Source organism: Danio aesculapii, chromosome 17 (assembly GCF_903798145.1).
Source record: "Danio aesculapii chromosome 17, fDanAes4.1, whole genome shotgun sequence".
NCBI classification, from domain to species: Eukaryota; Metazoa; Chordata; class Actinopteri; order Cypriniformes; family Danionidae; genus Danio; species Danio aesculapii.
In genome coordinates, this window is record NC_079451.1 from 38332690 (window position 1) to 38353883 (window position 21194).

Genomic DNA, 21194 nt, shown 5'->3' on the forward strand with positions numbered 1-21194 from the left:
TTTGGTGGGAGTGAATTGTTTTTAGTTATTTATTTATTTTTTACAGATGCTTTTGTGAATTCCAAAAAGCTAAAATAAAAAAGAAAACTGAATGCATTGTCTTATACTTTTTAAATAGCCTAAATAACATGAAAAAGATAATGGGACTCAGGGAGAAACAGTTGTTATCATTTAGCAATTAATATAGTTTTTTAAATCAAAGCTCAATATCACTGTTAGTGGACTGATCACTTGAGGAAATGACTTTACTGTTATGGATATGAATCCATATTATAGTTTGCATTGTTTAAGAATGTAATCATTTTATTCTATAAAGGGAAATTATTTCAAATTATTTCCAAACTCTTGAATTAAATCATTGGTATCATGTTACATAAAATGTAGCACCTTTTTGTTGTTTTATTTTAAAAAAATGCCTTAAATGACATAATTTGGCACTTTAAATTTGAAAGATGTGTCATAAGCAGTTTACAGAATGAAACAAAAGCCCAACCCAGGCTGATTGTGAAAACGTACCTCTATATACATTTCTGGAGAGTGCCAAATACATCCCTGGAGCAAGGTTTTTTTTTTATTTTGGAGCAAACTGGAGCAAGCAGTTTTTGTTTTCGCGAATCCATGAGAGGCCACTGTGTACGCTTTTTTTGAGATCTCAACTTTCTCTCGCGAGTGCCATTCACACCTGCTGTTCTTGCATAAATCCACCAGAAGCCGCTATCGACTGGCTGTTTAACTGACTGATCGATCAACTGACCCATCTCTTCTAGGTATGGGCCGGTATAAGACTCTGACGATATGATAACCTGTAAAAATTTCAGGGTTTCACGGTTTGATGGTATTGTGATTACTGCTCTAAAATTTATTCTTTTTAAATGTTTGGGTAAAAGTAGGGCTTCTGCAGGTTTCATCATGTCAAATTTAGGACTTTTTAAGACCTTTTACAGACCATTATAAATGTAATTTCAGACGTTCACATGGCAAAACGCTAATATTTTTCAGTAACACCCAGTGGATTTTAATTTACTTGCCCAATTAAAATTAAAATTCTGTTATTTCTTAGCCACATATTTTAAATAATGTGTCAAAACTTATATACATACAACACGCAAACTTATATACATAGTTGAAGACAGAATTATTAGCCCCCTTTTTTTTTTTTTTTTTTTTATATTTCCCAAATGATGTTTAACAGAGCAAGGAAATTTTTACAGTATGTCTGATAATATTTTTTCTTCTAAAGAAAGTCTTATTTGTTCTATTTCAGCTAGAATAAAAACTGTTTTTAAGTTTTAAAAAAACATTTTAAGGTCAAAGTTATTAGCCCCTTTAAGCTATTTTTTTTTTTTCGATAGTCTACAGAACCTTAACCTTATTAACCTAGTTAAGCCTTTAAATGTCACTTTAAGCTGTATAGAAGTGTCATAAAAAATATCTAGTAAAATATTATTTACTGTCATCATGGCAAAGATAAAATAAATCTGTTATTAGAAATGAGTTATTAAAACTATTATGTTTAGAAATGTGTTGAAAAAATATTTCCGTTAAACAGAAATTGGGGAAAAAAATAAACAGGGGGCTAATAAATCAGGGGGGCTAATAATTCTGACTTCAACTGTATATATTTTTATTAGCACAACCTTAGCATAAAGTTGTAAATGTTATAATAAAAAAAATTTATGCACAACATAAATCTATGCGTAAAACATGGAGAATTTTCAAACAAATGTTATTGTTAGAATGTAAGGAAGACAGTTAAGCCATATTGCTGTATAGTACATAAATGTTAATTTTGTTAAAAGTTTTTTTTAACATTAAAATATTTTTAAACATCTATAATATTTTGGAACAGTAAATATGTCAGGCTGAAAAATGAAAATTACACTTCTGCTGTCTTCATTTGCTTCAAAAATATAGATATCTGTACAATTTAAAATGGCATCTTTGTATATCTTTTCTGCTGGAGATACTGTTGTCCTGAAAAAACAAACAGAAAAGTAAATAAAATATCTTACACATACCTTAGGAACGATATAGCAGAAAATTTTGGCGGTCTTAAAACCTTGACTTTTTCAAACCGCAGTATACCTTAAAAAACGGTTATCGTCCCATGCCTACCCTCCTTCTTCCCTAAACCCAACCAGTTTTATTGATTGACCTGCCCACTCACTTCTTTAAACCTAACCAACAATTTTCAAAAGCAATTCAGAAAAAGAAAAGCCCTTGCCTAATTTTGACCACGTTTTCATATTTTACCAGATTCCCACCGTGTTATTTACTTGTTTATAACATTTTTTTGGCTTCTCTTTTTGTCTTACCTGCTTTCTGTTACCGTTCTTCACCGGACTCGAACCCCGTCGATGTTTTTGTGGCTTCAGTCATTGTTGGGGTACTCTTTTAAATCTGGAAGCATTAACAATTGGTATTAAAATATATATCGTTATTGTTCAATATAGAAAATTATTATGGAGGTTGCATTTTTGCCATATCGCCCAGCCCTCCAAGTTACTACAGATAATTAAAAAGGTATGATTTTTGCATAAATATTTTTATGCATCTCTCCATCACATGTATGTTAAAATTATAGTATATTTACTATCTAAATCGAAGTTACTCCTATTATTTGTCAATTTGCAGGTGTGCCAAAAGTAATTCACCTTTATTCAATTCAAATTTATTTGAACAGCGCTCTTACAATGTAGATTGTGTCAAAACAGCTTCACATAGGCTACGTTCACACTGCGAGGCTTAGTGCTCAAATCAGATTTTTTTTCTCAGATCAGATTTTTTTGCATGGCTGTTCACACTACTCTTATAAATGTGGCCAATATCAGATTTGCAGTGTGAACAGATCCTGTTCCTAAACTGACCCGCATGCACAAAAGTACAGATACGGACAGCACAAAATGTCTAATTACGCACACAATGTGTATACTGTATGAAGTAAGCATGTTATCAGATCTTGCTTATGATTATTACTCTTTTCACAGACAACAGTGGTGTATTTCATGAACTGTAAAAGGTTGTTCTGCTACTACTAATGTGTATTTTGGCATAATGAGACCTAAAATAAGTCTCTTGTGATTGAAAACACTGATCATTTGTGATTTATGACAAGCATGGTGCATGGCGCTCTGACCACCGGTGTAGTGAACTCATCAAGGGTTAATGAGCAGCCGCAGACTGAACTGTGAAGGCGGAGTTGGTTTATCTCCGGTGTGCGGTCGGGCGCAATATTGCTGGCGCCGCCTCATCCAGGTGGGTGCTGCACGTGGGTGGTGGATGAGGAGATTCCCCCAAAAATGTGTAAAGCGCTTTGAGTGTCCAGTAAAGCACTATATAAATATAAAGATTTATTATTATTATTATTATTATTATTATTATTATTAGTCTAGTGCTGTCATTTTTGTAAAGAAACTAACAATACAGACAAGCTTTGGTTATTTTAATTCTATTTAGATTGTTTTTATTTGTTTTATTATTTTAGCTCCAGTACTTTTACATGCCTATAGACCAGAGATGCCCAAACTGTAGGGCCCGCCGGTGAAAGTTGGCTCATGATAACTTTTGATAGGCCCACCATCCCATAGGGAGAATGATAGGTATGGTTGGGGACTGCCTTTAATAGAGATTGTCACTTCTAATTGAATATAACCTTTTGTTTGCTCTGGGTGGGGGAAGTTAAATAATTCCAGCCTCTTGCGATTAGCTAATCACAGTGTTTCAAATCGCGATTGATTCAATTTCGATTAATCGCACAGCCCTAGTAGTCAGTACTGAAGCCAGAGCTGGAGCTTATCTAACAAAATAACTTACATTAACGGCCCAAAAGGTACATCCAAATTCATGTTATAGAAAAATATTAAATACAAATGTAGCAATATTTTGCTTGAATTTAATTGTATTATGTTTACATTTGGTGACTAAAATATTATTTGAATAAATATATCTGTTTAAAAAATCTTTTTTGTTCAAATGCACCAAAAAACATTGCCTTAATTCAATAAAAAATGGATAAAAAAAATAATCATTTTCAAAACGCAGTGTACTCAATTATACTGAGCACTGTATATGGAAACCATAATGGCATATTTAAAATAAAAGCAACAACTAAAACATACACTTTGAAGCCTGTTTTGAAAATTTGCATTTTCAGGTCCCCACAACACTCTTGTAAAATAAACAGGCGAAGCATAAAAAATTCCCTCTTTTAATATACAACTGTCATGTAGTTAAGTACCCCCTAAGCATGATCAGCTGAAGTTTCAATATAGCTTCCATGTCAAACCTCAAAACATGTATTTCTGGGAATTGTGACAGGAGGAACTGTAGTTCTGTAATTACGGCTCATTTGTCAGACGAGACATGAATAGCAGCGGCTGCGGGCAGGCGATGACCTAATGGACTATGTCATATGTGAAAGAGAGAATTACGTCTCTGGTAGATAACATTGTTGCAGGTACTGTTTGTTATAAATGTAAAACAGGAATAATTTGTTATCAGAATTGTCAGAGCATCACTTACTCTGCGTTACTCTACTTAATATGCTCCAGTTTATGAACTGAAAATATAATAGTGAAGTTTTTAAATAATTTCTGAAGAACGTCTCTGAAATTATGGTCTTTTTTCTCAGAGCCACCAGGTGCTCATGATCCAACACCAGATCAGCCCCAGGGGTGACCTCGTTTTCTGTGGCTAGTTCAGCATTTCAGGCCAATCCTTCAGGCGTGTGAACATCCAAGGTTACTAACACTGGCATTCTTTAAAAGGATGTGCTTTTGCCAGTGTTTGTCTGACACTACCCTAAGGGTTTCCTTTCCCTGTTTGCTTTCTGTGTATTATTATCTGTGTATATCAATTAATCAAGTAGTTTATCACATGACATTCATCACATTTACAGTTTTAATTTGATGGACTTATATTTGCAGGGTTTTCAGAAGTAGATATCTTTGTAATGTTTGCGCCTGATATAAATATGTATTTTCAGTGATCGATCAAAAGTGGTTAGCTGAGAGAGATGCATTACCATTTACTGGAATTAAATAGAACCTATTATGCAAAAATCACTTTTATAAGGGGTTTAAGCACAGTTGTGTGGCAACAGTCTGTGAATATAAGCAGCTTCTAGTGGTCAAAATGTATTAAATACATTTTTTATAATCAGACTTTACACATAAACAGTCTGCCGAAACACTTTGATTGACATTCTCGCATTGTATGTGTCATCAGAGGGGGAAAGCCCCGCCCATTAGTGACAATCTCTCTTTCATTAGCATATGACATTAGTCTTGTTTTTGAATCTGCCACTATGCTGACACATAGGTATTTGTTGCTCCACCCCCTTTTAAAAACAACACAATCTCATTGGAACTTGAAGCGACAGTCACCAAATGGCACTATTATGATCAAATCCCAAAAGGGGCAGTTTCAAAGAGTTGCGAAACATTGTTTGTGGAGTATTTTGAGCTGAAACTTCACTTAGATACTCTAGGGACACCAGAGACTTATTTGACAATTTGTAAAAAGGGGCATAGTATGTCCCTTTAACATGCGTTCAAATGTGTCTCTGGCATATGTGTTCAGTTATGTGGAAACCTTTTCCGTGTCTTATATCATCATGCTCAACATCACTCCTGTGGGAGAGCTCATAATTTGATGAAAAAAAAACTATTTAATATAAGCAACTGAATAAAATGTGGATAACATCTAGTCCATATGTTTTGGTACAGTGCAGAAAAGTAAGAATACCTTGTTTTAGTGCTCGTTTAATGATCGCATTCAGTCAGTGGACAGAGAGTAGATGGTGTTTTGTGAAAGCATTTGATCTCAAGCATTTATGCTACAAAAGCAAACCGATTGAATGCAGTTTCAGTTATCTCTGGAAGCTCAAAACATTTTACATACTGTTTAAACCTGTATTCTGCATTGCCCACTTGTGATCAGACCAGATCGACAAAAATACATTTCCAAGTGCCTCTATTAGGGAGTTTTAAAGGGGTGGTCCACTACGATATCATATTTTAAACTTTAGTTGATGTGTAATGTAGCTGTGGAAACATAAACAACATCTCTGAATGGAATATGCTCAAAGTTCAATGCAAAGGAGACATTGGCTTTTACATAGTGAAAAAAAGGGAGATCACAATGGCTTCCTGTTACGTGCAGTCACCACTCGCACACAGCGAAGGGGCATGGCCAGAGGCACTGTAATTTTATAGCAAAGAAAGCTAAAATGCCGTCCAAACTTTGTTATTTCCACAGAGCTTCTTCTGTTTCAGTATTTGGGCTCCCAATGGACACAACACAAAGAGAGAAGTGCTTACAATTAAATTTTAATTATGTTCCAGAGCATTATTAAAAAAAAATATATAGCTAACATTTGACAAAGGAGAGCTTCCAGAGTCTCTCTCAGTTCAGTGCTAGATTCGGTTAAAACTCCTTCAACCGACGAAGCTGTGCATTGTGAGCCACAACCTGTAAGTATTTTATTTGTTAAAATTGATCAACTACATGCACAGTTTATAGCGTTAACGGTATGTTGTAGCAATGATGTAAACAAGATGAAATGCTGTTTAGCACTACTAACAATTTAGCTACAAATTCCTATTTATCAGTCAAACCACTGTAAACACCCACAATCTTCAGCAGCGCGTGCAGTGTCTCTCTATGCAGCCGCTTTTCCTGCCTTCTACATCTCAAATAACAAACTTGCAAAAGATATGTGAACGTTTCATATTACTTATACAAGCTTATAACTCTAATATATGTGAAAGACACTTGTCAGATTTTATTTTAGACAGCAGGCGTGAGGTTCATCTGTGTGCTCTTAATTTTTGTGTCTGATTTAGGCAGCTAACACTGCTAACAGTTGCTCTGACTGGACTGTTTACACAGTCCAAAAGTGAGCTTGTAGGGTCGTGACGTGGTGACGTGCAGCCAATCCGCGAATCACAGCACATTATGTTAGCTGACCAATCAGAGCCTCTTGAGGGGGACATTTCATAGGAACTAGGAAATATGACATATATGAAATATGTCGTTTTCATGTTAGCAGAGTAGCTGTATATAATCAAAGTAAGATATATGAAAAAATACAGTGATTTTCTAAAAGTGAACCATGAGCACACATTGCTTGGTATCTTATAAACACAACCAAGCCTTAAAAATACATTGTGGACCACCCCTTTAAAGCTACTTAATTTTGCTTTGTTGGTCTCCTAGAATAGTTTTGCATGCATCCAAGGTCCAAAACACTTGCATTTTTAAATCACGCTATTTTTGTCTCAAATGACAGCCTGATCTCATGAGGAAATGGAGCTATTTTAATTATTTTCAGAAAAGATGCACCCCTCTCCTCAAAATCAATCTCACCCCCAGTTGATTGCATATCATTATGGTTTTTTTACTCTGAACACAAAAGAAGATTTTCTGAAGAAAACACCTTTTTTTTTTGTTCAACAGATCAAAATCGTAAAAAACAAGTAAAGGTTGAGTAAGTTGTGTCAGAACTTTTATTTTTGGGTAAAATATCCCTTTAATACAAGGTTTAAATGTTTCCATAGTTGCTAAAACTTCAGTAGTGGTGATGTAAATTACAAAAAAAAAAAATCCTTGACAGTGTAATTATGACTCTTCACAAAATAAAAACATTGTGAGATATTGATTCTGTTGTTCAGGAGACAGAAGGAAATGATATAGATGCCAGTTGTCTGTATGTATAGTCTTATTAATATACATGATTTTTTCTTATTAATTACAAATATATGTATAGTAGGTCCTACATTAGTCAGTTAGTCAAAAACCATTGAGATAAATAAGAATATTAACATAATTTTTCTGCAGTTGTATTGACGACATAAATTCTCTCACAGAAATCTTTAGCACTGATTCCATCTTAACTGACCAGCCCCAATTTTAACATCGACTCGCCACATTGACTTTTCTTATAAAATCTCACCGATGCCTCCATGAGATCATTTAGATAAATGTACCCTCCGCACGTAAATGAGGTTTTCGCAGTACTGCTCTGACTCACCAGGGCCTGTCAGATATGTTTTAGTCATTATAAGTATAACACGTGTCCAGTGAGCCAGTTATTGGAATTGAGAGAAGCCAGTGACTCAATTATTTTGAACGTGCGCCATACTGATGTGCCAGACTGAAAGACTATCCCAGATTTGTTTAAGATACTCTGGAATATTCATATATGCATCTGCTCATGTTAGTTGTCATTGTATGCTGTGTGTTTTTGAGTGTGTATGTGCGCGCTCATATCATATGACTGAATGTCATGGAGTGTGTATGTGAGTTTATACAATTGCAGGACGTGGCATAACTCTAAGCATCCTGTTCGCTCTCTCTAGGCATTTCCTCGTGATCTGTGCTGATTTCTGGTTAAGCCTTTTGTTATTTTTTTTTTTACTGTACTTGTTGGGTTGTTGTTTACTGCAGATGTTTCTTTTACTCAATGCCACACAGCTGCTGAAAACAACAGCTTGAATGAGATTAAAGGTTTTAGATGGCTAGTAGTGGCACAAACTAGTATTCATAAAACATACTATACCACAGAACGATAACATCAGGAGGTCAACATTGACATCTATTTGACATCCACACATTGATGCATTTTTGACCACCAAAATAATAATACAAAATATGTCGACACAAAAAGGTCTGTCCTGTAATTGATTTTTGACCTGTTTTTGACACCACCCAGCAAGCAATTTTGGTTTTTAAAAGATGTCTAATAGATGTCTAATTGACATCTAAACATAGTTGTTTTGCTAATAGGCTACAAGGGCTTTCAGTGAAAATCTAATAGATGTCTAAGAATAGGCCAAAACTAGTCATTAAATAAACAGAAATGAATGACTACACGTATAAAGTCTGTCTAATCTGTCTATTTGACGACTAGTCTAGTTTTGGGCTATTCTTGGATGTCTATTAGATTCTATTAGAAGTTTAGTCTTGTTTTAGCCAAGCTGCTACATTTAGAAAATAATTTTTTTTACATCAAGGTAGTCTATTGATATCAAATTGATTTATGGCATTTTTTTATGTTGTTTTGACATCAAGATGCCCGCTGGATAGCTTTTCTTGGATAGTGGTTGTCACAGTCAGTCCCAGTATAACCAGTGTAAAATTTATCTAAAATTAATTAAGATTAAATTTTTCTGCCTACTTCATTAATCATTTGATAGGTTGTAGTAATAAACCATTTTAATTAACAATGAAACCACTAATATTTGCGCATTGATGGTTTTATTGTACAGTGTTTTCTAATATTTTGGAGTAGATATTGTTTTCATTAATTTATTTTCAGCTTAGTCCCTTTATTAATCAGGGGGCACCACAGTGGAATGAACTGCCAACTTATCCAGCATATGTTTCATGCAATGGATGCCCTCCCAGCACTGGGAAACACCCATACACTTTTGCATTCACACCCATGCCTATAGCGCATGTCTTTGGACTGCAAGGGGAAACCGGAGCACGCAAACTCCACACAGAAATGCCAACTGACCCAGCTGGGACTCGAACTAGCGACCTTCTTACTGTGAGGCGACTGCACCACCATATCACCCCTATTTTCAAGAGTTCACACTTAGCTCATGATTGATTATAAAGTGAGTTTGGCATGCTGTCCCGGGAGAGAGTCCAAAGCTCATAAGATCCCGTTTACAGGGATCTTTCCCCCCACCCCCCCACACCACTTACTGCTGGTTAAGAGTTTGACTATAGTGTTAATTTAGATTGATCAATTCACTTATGACAAATTTTTTTGGACTGTGGGAGGAAACAGGAGAACCCGGGGGGGTTCATATAAAGAACAGGGCGAGAGGGAAGAACATATAAACTCTGCACAGCTGGCCTGTTAAGGATTTGAACCAGTGACATTCTTAATGTGAGGCAACAGTGCTAACCACTGGGCCACCGTGCCGCCCTATAGAAGGAAAGGTGGAGGAGTAGGGGTGGAAGGGGGGATTCTTCAAGGCGAAGATAACTGGAGTAAGAAACTCTGATTATTTATAGTGAGTTAGGAATCAATTGATTGGTGAATCATGCATTAGTTAATGCGGGACCAGCCATGTTCAATCATATTCACGTGCTCCTCTTGTAATTAGCTTATAAATAAACTTCACATGTTCAAATTGTGTTTAATATCATCTCTTTTTGTACATGTCATTAATATGTTCATTATTAAGTCGAATTCCAAAGACAATTTTATTTACTATTTAATTGTTGATAAGAGATTTCATTTAAAATTCTACCAAGATGAAATGCATGTTAGAACAAGTGAAGCTCAGCGTGTTTGTGTACAAAGCTGATGCTACAGTACAATACTTTGTGGGTGGGAGCGTGTGTGTGAGTATGCTTGCGTGTGTGTGTGCGTAGGTGGGAAAACTGTGTTGTCAGAAGCTTTGCTAAGTGTTTCCTTCCCAGTACTGCTTTCCCAGTACTTCTGTACTCAATTAATCAAGTGTTTAATCACATGTAATTTATGACTCAAGGTGATTGGCTTAAACCTGAAAGCAGAACTGGGCATCCGTAAGCAAAAGGGGGTTGATTTCACATTACAGAGTTAGTCAGAAACAGTGAGATTATTGAGAATTTAACTACAAATAACAAAGCATTTACGATCTGGATGATTGATTCCAACATTTCCAATTTTATGTGTTCCTAATTTGTAATGAATTTGTATAACATATATTTTAATTTGCTTTTTATTTTTTATAATGTTAGTCAGCAAGATAAATGAAATTGCTATTTAAAATATTTTAGCAAAAAAAAATTATTTGAAAAATAACACAAAATAAAAATATCTAAAATTCAAAGAGGGCAGATAAGTTGGCGGTTCATTCCGCAGTGGCGACCCTGGATTAATAAAGGGACTGAGCTAAAAAGAAAATGAATGAATGATTTGACTAAGAGAAATAAAATAACATTTGTATTTAATTTTCAACAATAGTATATACACCTCATTTGTTTTGTATTTCTATTACATATATTTTTAATGTCAACACCAGCGTATAGACAATTTCAATGTGGTTATGTGGACCATTTCCTGCGTTTTATCAAACTATTTCATAACTGTAACAAGAGGCAATTCAATCATAACAGAATTTTAAAGGGCAGCTATGATGAAAATCATCTTTTGTAAGCTGTTTGGACAGAACTGTGTGCAGGTCTAGTGTGTCCACAGTTATATTGAGGTGATGTTAAAACAATAAGTCTCATTTTTAATTTCCTGATATTAAAATAGGATCCAAATCCCTCCTATTTTGAGGCACACCGCAACTTGACGTAGGAGTGCAGTTTCCCCGCCCACCGAATTGATTGATAGACGCGTATTAACAAGACAGGACATGCACAAAGCAATCGGGATTAAAAGATCTGTTCAGCTCTCTGTGATTATCAATCATCATCAATTATGATCAAGAATGAGTTTTACAAGTTTAAAACGTTTTTAAAACAGTGTATGTGTGTAATGAATTACAGCGATTTTACCGTCTTTACATTATCACCACAGCCGGATGTCAGTACAATTATAAAAGAAGACGCTTCAATCCCGGTTTGTGGACGTTAAATCAGGTTTATTTTGTACACTAACATAACGAATATCCATACAGCAGTGGATATATTGTGGAGACACAAGAGACTTGTATAAGTTTTGAAAGGGGTAAAATAGGTGCCCTTTAAAATAGCTATCATAACATGATTTATCAATATGTGGCTCTTTTTGGATCCTCTGAAGCTGTAGAAATTAAAAATGTAAAACAGGAAATGCGTCGCGACCACTGTTTTTGTTCACATCTCTTAAAATGTTCTATATAATCTGTTGACTTAATACATGTATGAAGCTACCTTCCTGACAACAAAAGATGGCTGACTGGTTGTATTCATTAAGGATATCATTCAAATTTTACCAAATGAAACTATTTAGTTTGTGAACTCAAGAGTGTTTGCTTCTAATACAGATTCACCAATATTTTGTGTGTGTATGTGTGTGTGTAGGTGGGGAATCCACGTGTGGAGCTAACGCTGTCAGAGCTGCAGGAGATGGCAATGCGACAGCAGCAGCAGATCGAAACTCAGCAGCAGATGCTAATAGCGAAGGTAAGCGCCACTGTATGAAGCCTCATATCTTATTTATTTATATGTCCTCAGATCTAAACTGTTAAATTAAGAAGAAATTACCTGCCCTATGCCAAACTCCACTGTTTTTATTTAAGCTAAGATGTGCATATTTCAATTTTAGAGTCTTTTGCAGATTTGTTAACGTTGCTCTGTTGGTTTGCTGATTTCTGCTTATTAAAGTGAAGACCTCTGTGGTTTGCTATAAGCAACTGTACACACATACATACAGTAAGGGGCATATGCATGCGAACACATGGTCATATCATCTGGGGTGCATGAACTGTCAGGTTTGATTAATTGTGGTTGCTCGTTTCCAATGCGGCTATCTCAGGAAATTTTCTAAAAGCCTTTTAAATTATTTGCATTTCAAACGCGCAGTTGAGCTTGACGTCGTCCTGGTTTAATTTGGCTCTTTTGATATGGTGTTCTGAGAGCGGTGTGTCTCCGTGATGTATATACTGTCTTGAGGTCAGCGTGTGAGTTTAATATGAGACTCGGGTCAGTGCTGGAGGGAACTGTGCATGTTGCCTGGATGCAAAGTACTTTTCCTTAAACAACAACAGGAAAGAAAGTCCATTCGCAGAGGAAATGAGATCAGCACGAAACTGCAGCTGTCAGGAAGAGGGTGGACGTTCTTACCACTGGACATTGCGTGTGCTTGTATGTGTTCAAGAAGGTGTAGTTAAAAATTACCAGAATTAGTGAGACTTTGCAAATAAGCAACACGGGGTCTATTGATGTTCAGTGAAGTAGACTGTAAGTGACATACTGGAAATATCACTTGTTGAAAGGTACAGTAATGCTTTATTTTTGTTAAAAAGGATGATTGAGTTGGTGTTTTCATTTGTATTGGTGTTTTTTTGCTTGTACATAGATATCAATATCTCCGAAACCAGCTTTGCATGTTCTAGAATCGTTTATCATATCAAAATATCGATATTTCAGTCATTTGGAGCAAATATGAAGTTTATTGGAAATAGAAATACAGCGGAAAGTAACCACAATTACCCTACTTTATCTGAATAATGCCGGAACTACTTGTTCTTCCGCCTGCCAAGTCATGTGCATGGCACTGTACAGCTGCAGAGCACGCTAGCTAGCCACTCAGTCCGCTGGCATATGTTGTTCAGTCACACTATCATTGGATATGGGTGACCGCAGGCGAAGTTATGTGTGGAGTTATTTCACTTCCATAAACTCAAACGATGCGGTTTGTGACAAGTGTAACAAAATGGTGAAGTACTGTGGTAATACCACAAACATAATCAAACATCTACATATAAATCACAAGACAGAGTATGACAACGTCATGACTAGTCGGTCAGAAGAGGAGAAAAGGAGAGGCACAAGTGATGCTAGGGCGAGACAGACATTGCTTTCAGAGTCCTTAGGTCCAGCAGGCAGGCACTATCCAGGTACAGAGGTAGAAAATGTGGCGATGTGGCTGTATTTGGGTGGTCTTGGTTTTTTTTGGCAATGAATATGTAAGTTGGCTCTTTTTTTGTATGATCATCAATAAACAAGAATAACCCATGAAATGTCTTGTATTCAGTATGAAGTGACACTTTTAAGTACACCACTTGTTAATTTAATTTCCCAAACAGTAATTTTTGGCGAAAGTATCGCTATCGGTATTTTACTTGGTATCGGATCGGATAGGAAACCAGTGGGAATTGGTGGAAATTACCAAAAACTAATTTACAAAACAAATGTATAAGTATTGATGAGCGATTACCACTTATACATTCGTTTTGTGAATTAATTTCTGGTAATTTCCATTCTATTGGAAGATTTTTGGTGATTTCCATTACGTTCGAATACTTTAAACACTGCATAGAAGAGGAAAATAATTAATGCATGCATGTTAACGCAGTTGTAGTGTAGTAGCCCTGCAGTTAAAACCTGCTTTGTTTGTCCGTTCATTTAGCACTGGATTGTGTCGAGTCAACACTCTGGGACTGTTAGGCCTGGCTTTGTATTTGCTCATTCTTAAGCAGACCTAAAAATGCTAGTCAGCATGGGCGCCTGTGCTTCCCTCTGCTTTCTATTTTAGTCCCATTCATCATACATTCACTTTTTGGTTGTGTAATGTTGTAATATCTCAAATATCTGAATCTTTCATACTGTTTGGGTAATTAGAGTTTGATTTTTCTCCTTTTTTTGTTGTAAGATGCATCTTTCATCGTCTCTGCTGACATTAAATCTTAGTCTTCATATTCTGTGAGGCCACTGGAATTAAGTTTATGTTCTTTTTTATTTCCTCTCTCTATTTTACCCACTCCTTCCTTATTGGCTTCATCCCATTCTCTTGAAGCTGTCCGTTGTGCGTAGTGAGGTGTGTGTGAAAGGGCTTTTGTTGATCGGTTGCATGATTGTTTTGATGATCAGTCAGTGCAGCATGTTCCTTCCCATTCCGTAATTGACCGTCACCCTCTCCTGTCCTCTCCTCCCGCTTCCACTCCGTCTTTTAGGAGCAACGATTGCGGTATCTGAAGCAGCAGGACCCACGTCAGGGCCAGTCTGTGTCTGAGAGTGACAAGCTCCAGAGGTTGAGGGAAAGAGTGGAAAATCAAGAAGCCAAACTCAAAAAGGTCCGTGCCATGAGGGGTCAAGTGGACTACAGCAAACTCATCAATGGCAACCTGTGTACGTACAACCAAACCATGTTAACCATGTCAATTTCAAAATGCTTTAAAGTTCCAATTACCATTTGTAGACTGTAGAACTAGATGCTATTATACGTCAAATGATGTTCTGGCTGTATTTTTAAGGTGGTGGGGTATTGCAGATAAATAGGTAGTTGAATGCCAAAAATGCCAGTATACTTACCATTTACCACCCTTGTCCCAATCCTGTATGAGCTTCTTTCTTCTGCTGAAGATATTCTGTAGATTGTTGATAACCTAAAAGTTGACAGCTGTTGGCGCTATTAGCCTTGTGGTTAGTGTGCTGACCTATAGCACTAAGGGCGTACTCATACTAGGTACAGTTGCCTTGACCCATACCGAAGTGCGCTTGTCCCCGCTTCCCTCTCCCACGACGGCCTGCACTCACACTGCATTTTACCTTCTGAGCCGGAGCACATTTACTTTATGCGACTGTTCAGTTTAACATGAAGAGAAGCGCTCTCGCTCAGCACAGTGGACATTGCTTTAGTTCTTGTATTATTTTTTGTCGTTTTGGATGCAGTAACACCCAGTCAAGTATTTAGCGGAACAGATTGAATTGAATTGAATTTTATTTGACAGATTTTAGACAAGCTGTACAAAAATACAAGTATTCCATACATTTTGAAATAAAAACTGTTGAGGATAAAAATACAATAAAGCCCTTGGCTTGTTTCCATTGCGGTCCTCACTATTAAATAAAACAAAGTATGGCTTCAAAATACAGATGATGCATAAAACAAACAGTACCTCCACATTTTAAAAACAGGAACAAAATAATTCACAAATACATTCCTTCATTAATTCATTTTTCTTTTCGGCTTAGTCCCTCTATTAATCAGGGGTCGCCACAGATCCACAACTATTGACACTCATAAATTATCATAAAAGTCCTCGCGCTGCAGTTATTATGAGGTTTTCTGAAGGTGCAGCTGACGTGCAGCGAGGGGTTTGTATCTTTAATAAACTATGACAGTTCTGTGTTCATTGAAAAGTAAGAATGATAATTAAATCCATATAACCAAATCTCAACCGAACTGCACATTAGCACACCTCTTCCAACAGGGCCAGGGCCGGCCAACTTATCCACGCCTGGGCCCAATTCAGAGCACTCACACTTGTCAAGCGAACCAGGAAACATGCCCAGGCATGGTTCGGATAGCCTAGTTTGAGTGCACCCTAAGGTGCTCTCGACATCACGAGTTAGGGCGTACTCATACTATGCTATCTAAACCATGTCCTGGCACGTTTCCTGGTTTGTTTGACTCCGAATCGGGCTCTGAATCGGGCTCAGGCACCAGAGTGTGCCAGAGAGCGGTTTAGTTGGGCTTTAGTGAGATAGCTTGTAGTGTGAGTCCAAAGCGCGACCAAGCCCTAAACTGAAGACGCGACAGCACTTTTAAGGGACTGTTTCATATGGATTTATTAATCATTCTTACTTTTCAATGAACACGACCTGTCATAGTTTGTAGACGCAAACCCCTCTCTGCACATCAGTTGCACCTTCAGCAAGCCTCCTAATACGTGCAGCACGAGGACTTACATGATTATCTATGAGCGTCAAAAGTTATGTATTTCTTTGGCAAAATTTTTGACTGCATATCACTGCATCCTAAACGACAAAAACGATATAACTAAATCTCCATGGTCTTGAGTGAGAGCGATTCTCTTTCTGTTAAACTTAAATCATCTATGACGTAAGCGTGCTCTGGTTCGGAAGGCAAATGGCAGTATAAGTGCAGGCCGTCGGGGCAGAGGGGACAATCGTGCTTTAGCCCATATCCAGTTCAATGCAAATGTACCTAGTTTGAGGACGCCCTTAGTTTCACAACTTGAAGTCCTTTGATGATCCTGTTTCCATCTACAATCTATATTGTCTTGTCAAATTAAGGCCGTCCACACAAACATGAGTATTTTCAAAACCGCAGTTTTTTCTACGCGGTTTGGCCATGCATCTACACAAATATGCAGTATCAGGTGACTGAAACAAAAATTTTTTTTAAATGAAGGTGGAAAGACCTCACATATATATACACACACACACACACACACACTTGCAAAAGATGTGGTCAACAAGTAGATGTTTCCATTGTAGGAAAAAAGATTCTCCTGAAAAATACAAAATGATGTTTCGCCAGTTCTTTCTTTGATTTTGTTTAAGTATGTCAGAGCCTTTAGTCCCCACCAGTATGGAGTCACAGCTGGAACAGATTTTAAAACCCTAGGCATTGAACATATGCCAACTTAGTAAATGGATATAAAGGAATATTATATACTAAACAGCTGAGGATCACGCACTACCAGACATTAAAGTCATTACGAATAAACATACTTATGAGGAAATGTGTCTCATTGTTTGGATATATATTACCAAATTGGCTCAATATATCAAACATGTCTTTATCCCATCTAGACATATTCCTACTTTGAATCCACGCACTGATATGAGGTTTACTCTAAATCCGTGAACTCTGACTACACAAAATGTGAAGGCTGGCAGTAGCATGGAAACTTCCAGATTGTAAATCAAGCCAAAAATCTGATCAAAAGTCATATAATGTTTTCCAGACCTAAGTAAAATCTTAACAAATCTGTCCAAAGATGTCAAACTACAGCTAACAGTTAGTACTATTGTTAGACCACACACTGGAATCTTATCCCTTGCCCCAGTTGCTTTTACCATCCACTCCCTCTGTATTCCTGGCAGTGGATCAGTCATTAGGATCATCTCTGAACTGGGAGTTCTAGCTGGGGTGTGGAAGAGCCTTTGGACGTTCTCACCCCTCGTAACATTCATAAAATAAAAACAAAGATCACAATACCGTTCCTCTCTATTTAGAGTTTGTTTTATGACATGGACTTACCGAGCGGACATTTGGCCCAACAACAATTTTTCACTGGACCTCACTCCCACACATATTCGTGAACACACACCCACTCGAAAAATCCACAGGCGCTATCATATGCATAAAGCGCATTAGCAATCGTGCAGCTATTCGCTCACTATGGTAGTATTTTTATAAGTGGAATGCTTCATGTGTGCCTTTCAGCTGCAGAAATCGAGCATGTGAGCAGCCTGTTCCAGGAAAAGCAGGCAGAGCTGCAGTCGGCCATGCTGAAGGTGGACCAGCTCACACAGCAGTTAGACGATCTGCGGCAGGGACGTCTCAATGGACTGCAGCCTCTAGGGGGACCAGTGACCAGTAATGCTGCACTGGAGCTCCGCAAACTCTACCAGGAACTGCAGGTACATACATGTAGGAACATTGAGTTTAAAGGATTAGATCTCTTACGGAATTAAAATTTTGACATGTGCACTTTTGACATATAAGATGTGGATTTATTTCTTCAGGCAAAGGAAACATTCCAGGATTTATCTTCACATAATATACTTCGATGTTGCTCAATTTTTTTAATTTCCAAATTTCAGTTTCAGTGCAAGTGGCCATTGGCATCAATGTAATCATAAAATTTAATGTTCAACTCAGTTTATCTTAAATTTGTGGACTCACTTGGGGAAAGTAATAGGAAACATACTTTCTTTTAATCCATTAACGCTGTTTGATCATCAAAAACTATTTCATTCCCTGGTGCATTTTTGAAAGACTTTGATTTTAATGCGCTTTCCTGTTTTGCCACACTTGTTTATTCTTTCCTCAAACCTCTCTGAAGTTGTTTGTGGTATACTTTGCGCCCCAGAGTGATGCTGCATAAAATATTCAGATTACCAAGCGTGTTTTCAACCTCCAAAGATATTAGCTGCATAAACATGTGACACTTGATGAAATGGGAAAATATTCTGATGCACTAATATAATCATCTTTTGTTCTGTATGCGGATGTATGACGCATTTATGATTGTATTAACATTTAGATCCGGAACAAGCTAAATCAGGACCAGAACAGCAAGTTGCAGCAACACAAGGATATGCTTAACAAGCGCAATATGGAAGTGACCATGATGGACAAGCGTATAGGGGACCTCAGAGAGCGTCTCTACAAGAAAAAAGCAGAGGCAAGTGATAAGGAACCAGTATGCAACTGCAGATTTCTACACGAGATCTGTAATGATACATTGAGCTTCATTGCAAATAAGTAATTGTTTTTGAAGATACCCTTGAATTGTTAATCATTTAAACCTAATCACAAAATGTTTCAGACCAAAGTATGACTTGTTACATGGAAAATCACATTCAAGAATCTATATTCTGCATATACTTAGGAGTAAAGTCTAGAATTGTAGTGACAAACCGATCATTGCAAACTTGTGGATTGAGTGGCCATTTCTCTGTAGCTCGGCCGAATGAATGGTCCTCCCTCTCCTCAGCCCACCCCTGGCAGTTCGGGGCGGGTGGCAGCGGTCTGTCCCTACATCCAGGTCCCAGTGCCTGGAAGAAAGGAAGGTTACACTTTACCTCCAGAACCCTTGAAGCCACACTCTTTCTCCACAGTCAACCATGCTCGTTCCAAATCAGGTCAGTCTCCTATTCTTTGACTATGCTTTACTTTTGTGCTTGCAGATTTCTAGTACTGTAATCGAAAATTTTGAAGGATGTCTGTAGATTTGTCAAGGGGTGAATGTATAGCCGAGAACCCTCTTGGTATTCTTACACAGAAAATATCATCAAATGGGTTTACAAGGGTCATGACCCCATTCAGGAAGATACTGCTGTATCAGTTATGATAGATGTATAGTGTCATTAAGCTTGTGTGGATATCCATCAGTCAGCAGCAGAAAGCTGCTCACCGGCTCTCCTTGCAAAAATGAATCTTCTTTCACACCACCACTGTAAAATCATTCATTCTTCTCAGTTGAAATTTCTCTCTATGCCTCTTTCATTTTTCCGATATGTCACAAAGCAAGCATGTCATTCTTGACGTCATAAGTGCTAACATCCCATTTGGATGAAGAATCCCAATATCGCTTTCCATCTAAAAGAGAGAGTTCATAAGCACCAAGTTTTGAAACATATCTTTATTTAGATATTCTCATTATTGTCATACTAAAACATCTTTGTGTTTGTTTCTTCCAGCCTTTATTGCTAACATGCTTTTTCATTTTCTCATGTCTGTCACCTTTTCTTCTTCTCCCCCTATTCGTTTTTCATGCTTGTGTGTCACATATGTTGGGGCGGCGGGACAGAGGAAGACAGGGTGAGGATGCCTGCAGGCCCATGGAAGGTCTCAGACTTAGACATCAGAGTGGACCCTCTGGTGACATCCTCAGAGCCTAGCAATGGGCCAGACTCCGACTGTTCTTCTAGTGAGTTTTTCAGGCACAAGGAAATCTTGACCATGATCAGAATGCATAAAAAGGGTTACACAATATAGACATTTGCTTGTGTTTGCTTTTTAAAAACAGATTCAAGGTGTAGATAAGGTATATTTAACAACACCTGAATTGATTGATCAATTATTCACTCACACTGAAATAATAAATCGTCAAAAAAATCATTTTGCAATTAGATTGTCAGTACACAATAGAGAAAGTCCTATACATAATGCCTTGGCTAACGACATAAAGTGCATTGACAATTTAAGATGCACTCATTATTCTTCAAAGCACACTTAATACAGTAAGTACACTTATTGTATAGTAGTCCAGTAGAAGCTAAAGTTGGATTCACAAGACAGTTCTCAACTGGTGGAAAAAAGTAGCAGTTATGTAACAATGTTTATTTTTGTAAGTAGTCATGAAGATGTAAGTCTTGCCTTAAGAATACATGACAAAGAGCTACATTCAACATTAACCACCATTAATCGCTGGAAGAATTTGACCTATTTAGAGAAAATAAAACCCATATTTGTTGATGTAGTATTATAGTCCTTTGCTTCAATGCATTTCTCCATTGTGGGACTCAGCCAGTGAGTTTGATAGCGTGTCTGTCAGACGGATGGGATAAACATGCGTCATCGCCCATGGCTTTGACAAGCAGAGCAGTGGACTTGGACACATAGGCTTAGTAATCCATTTAACCCAAAGAGAGCTGGATCTGTGCAGAGGACAGGACAGAAATATACCCCACTCAAACACCTGATTAGAAGTGTCCTGATGTCACAGGGGTCAGAGAAGTGAGTGTAGTCTTATTTGAGACTCATCTCCTGCTTTAATGACCCAATGAGCAGGTCAGTCTGTCATAATGAGGCTGACTGAAGAAAGAACATATACGTCTCAGTCTCTTCCTTTGTAACTAATACTGCTGTGCTCCCAACAGCAAATGATGCAATCTGGCCCTCCTTCAGCAGTAATAGGGTTCCTCTAAAACCTCCAGATTGGAAAGACGCAAACCTAGATCATACCAGCAAGATGGGTACCTCAGACAAGGTGAGATTAAACAGATTCCTTAGAGCCTCTTCTAAAAGACAGCTTTGAGTCTTGTTCATGCTTAACTCG

At 37.3% G+C, this 21194-nt stretch overlaps 1 protein-coding gene across 4 annotated transcripts in view; it reads left to right on the forward strand.

Annotated features, from left to right (window-relative positions):
• ppp1r13ba (protein phosphatase 1, regulatory subunit 13Ba) overlaps positions 1–21194 on the forward strand; it is a 72114-nt gene that overhangs the window by 46353 nt on the left and 4567 nt on the right. For 3 of the 4 annotated variants that reach the window (XM_056476660.1, XM_056476659.1, XM_056476663.1), the window contains 7 exons: positions 12013–12114; positions 14607–14781; positions 17852–18048; positions 18675–18815; positions 19095–19275; positions 19944–20063; positions 21016–21125. In XM_056476660.1, the coding sequence (XP_056332635.1) occupies positions 12013–12114; positions 14607–14781; positions 17852–18048; positions 18675–18815; positions 19095–19275; positions 19944–20063; positions 21016–21125 (1026 nt within the window). The remainder of the gene's footprint in view (positions 1–12012; positions 12115–14606; positions 14782–17851; positions 18049–18674; positions 18816–19094; positions 19276–19943; positions 20064–21015; positions 21126–21194) is intronic. The other variant, XM_056476662.1, reaches the window with a different exon arrangement.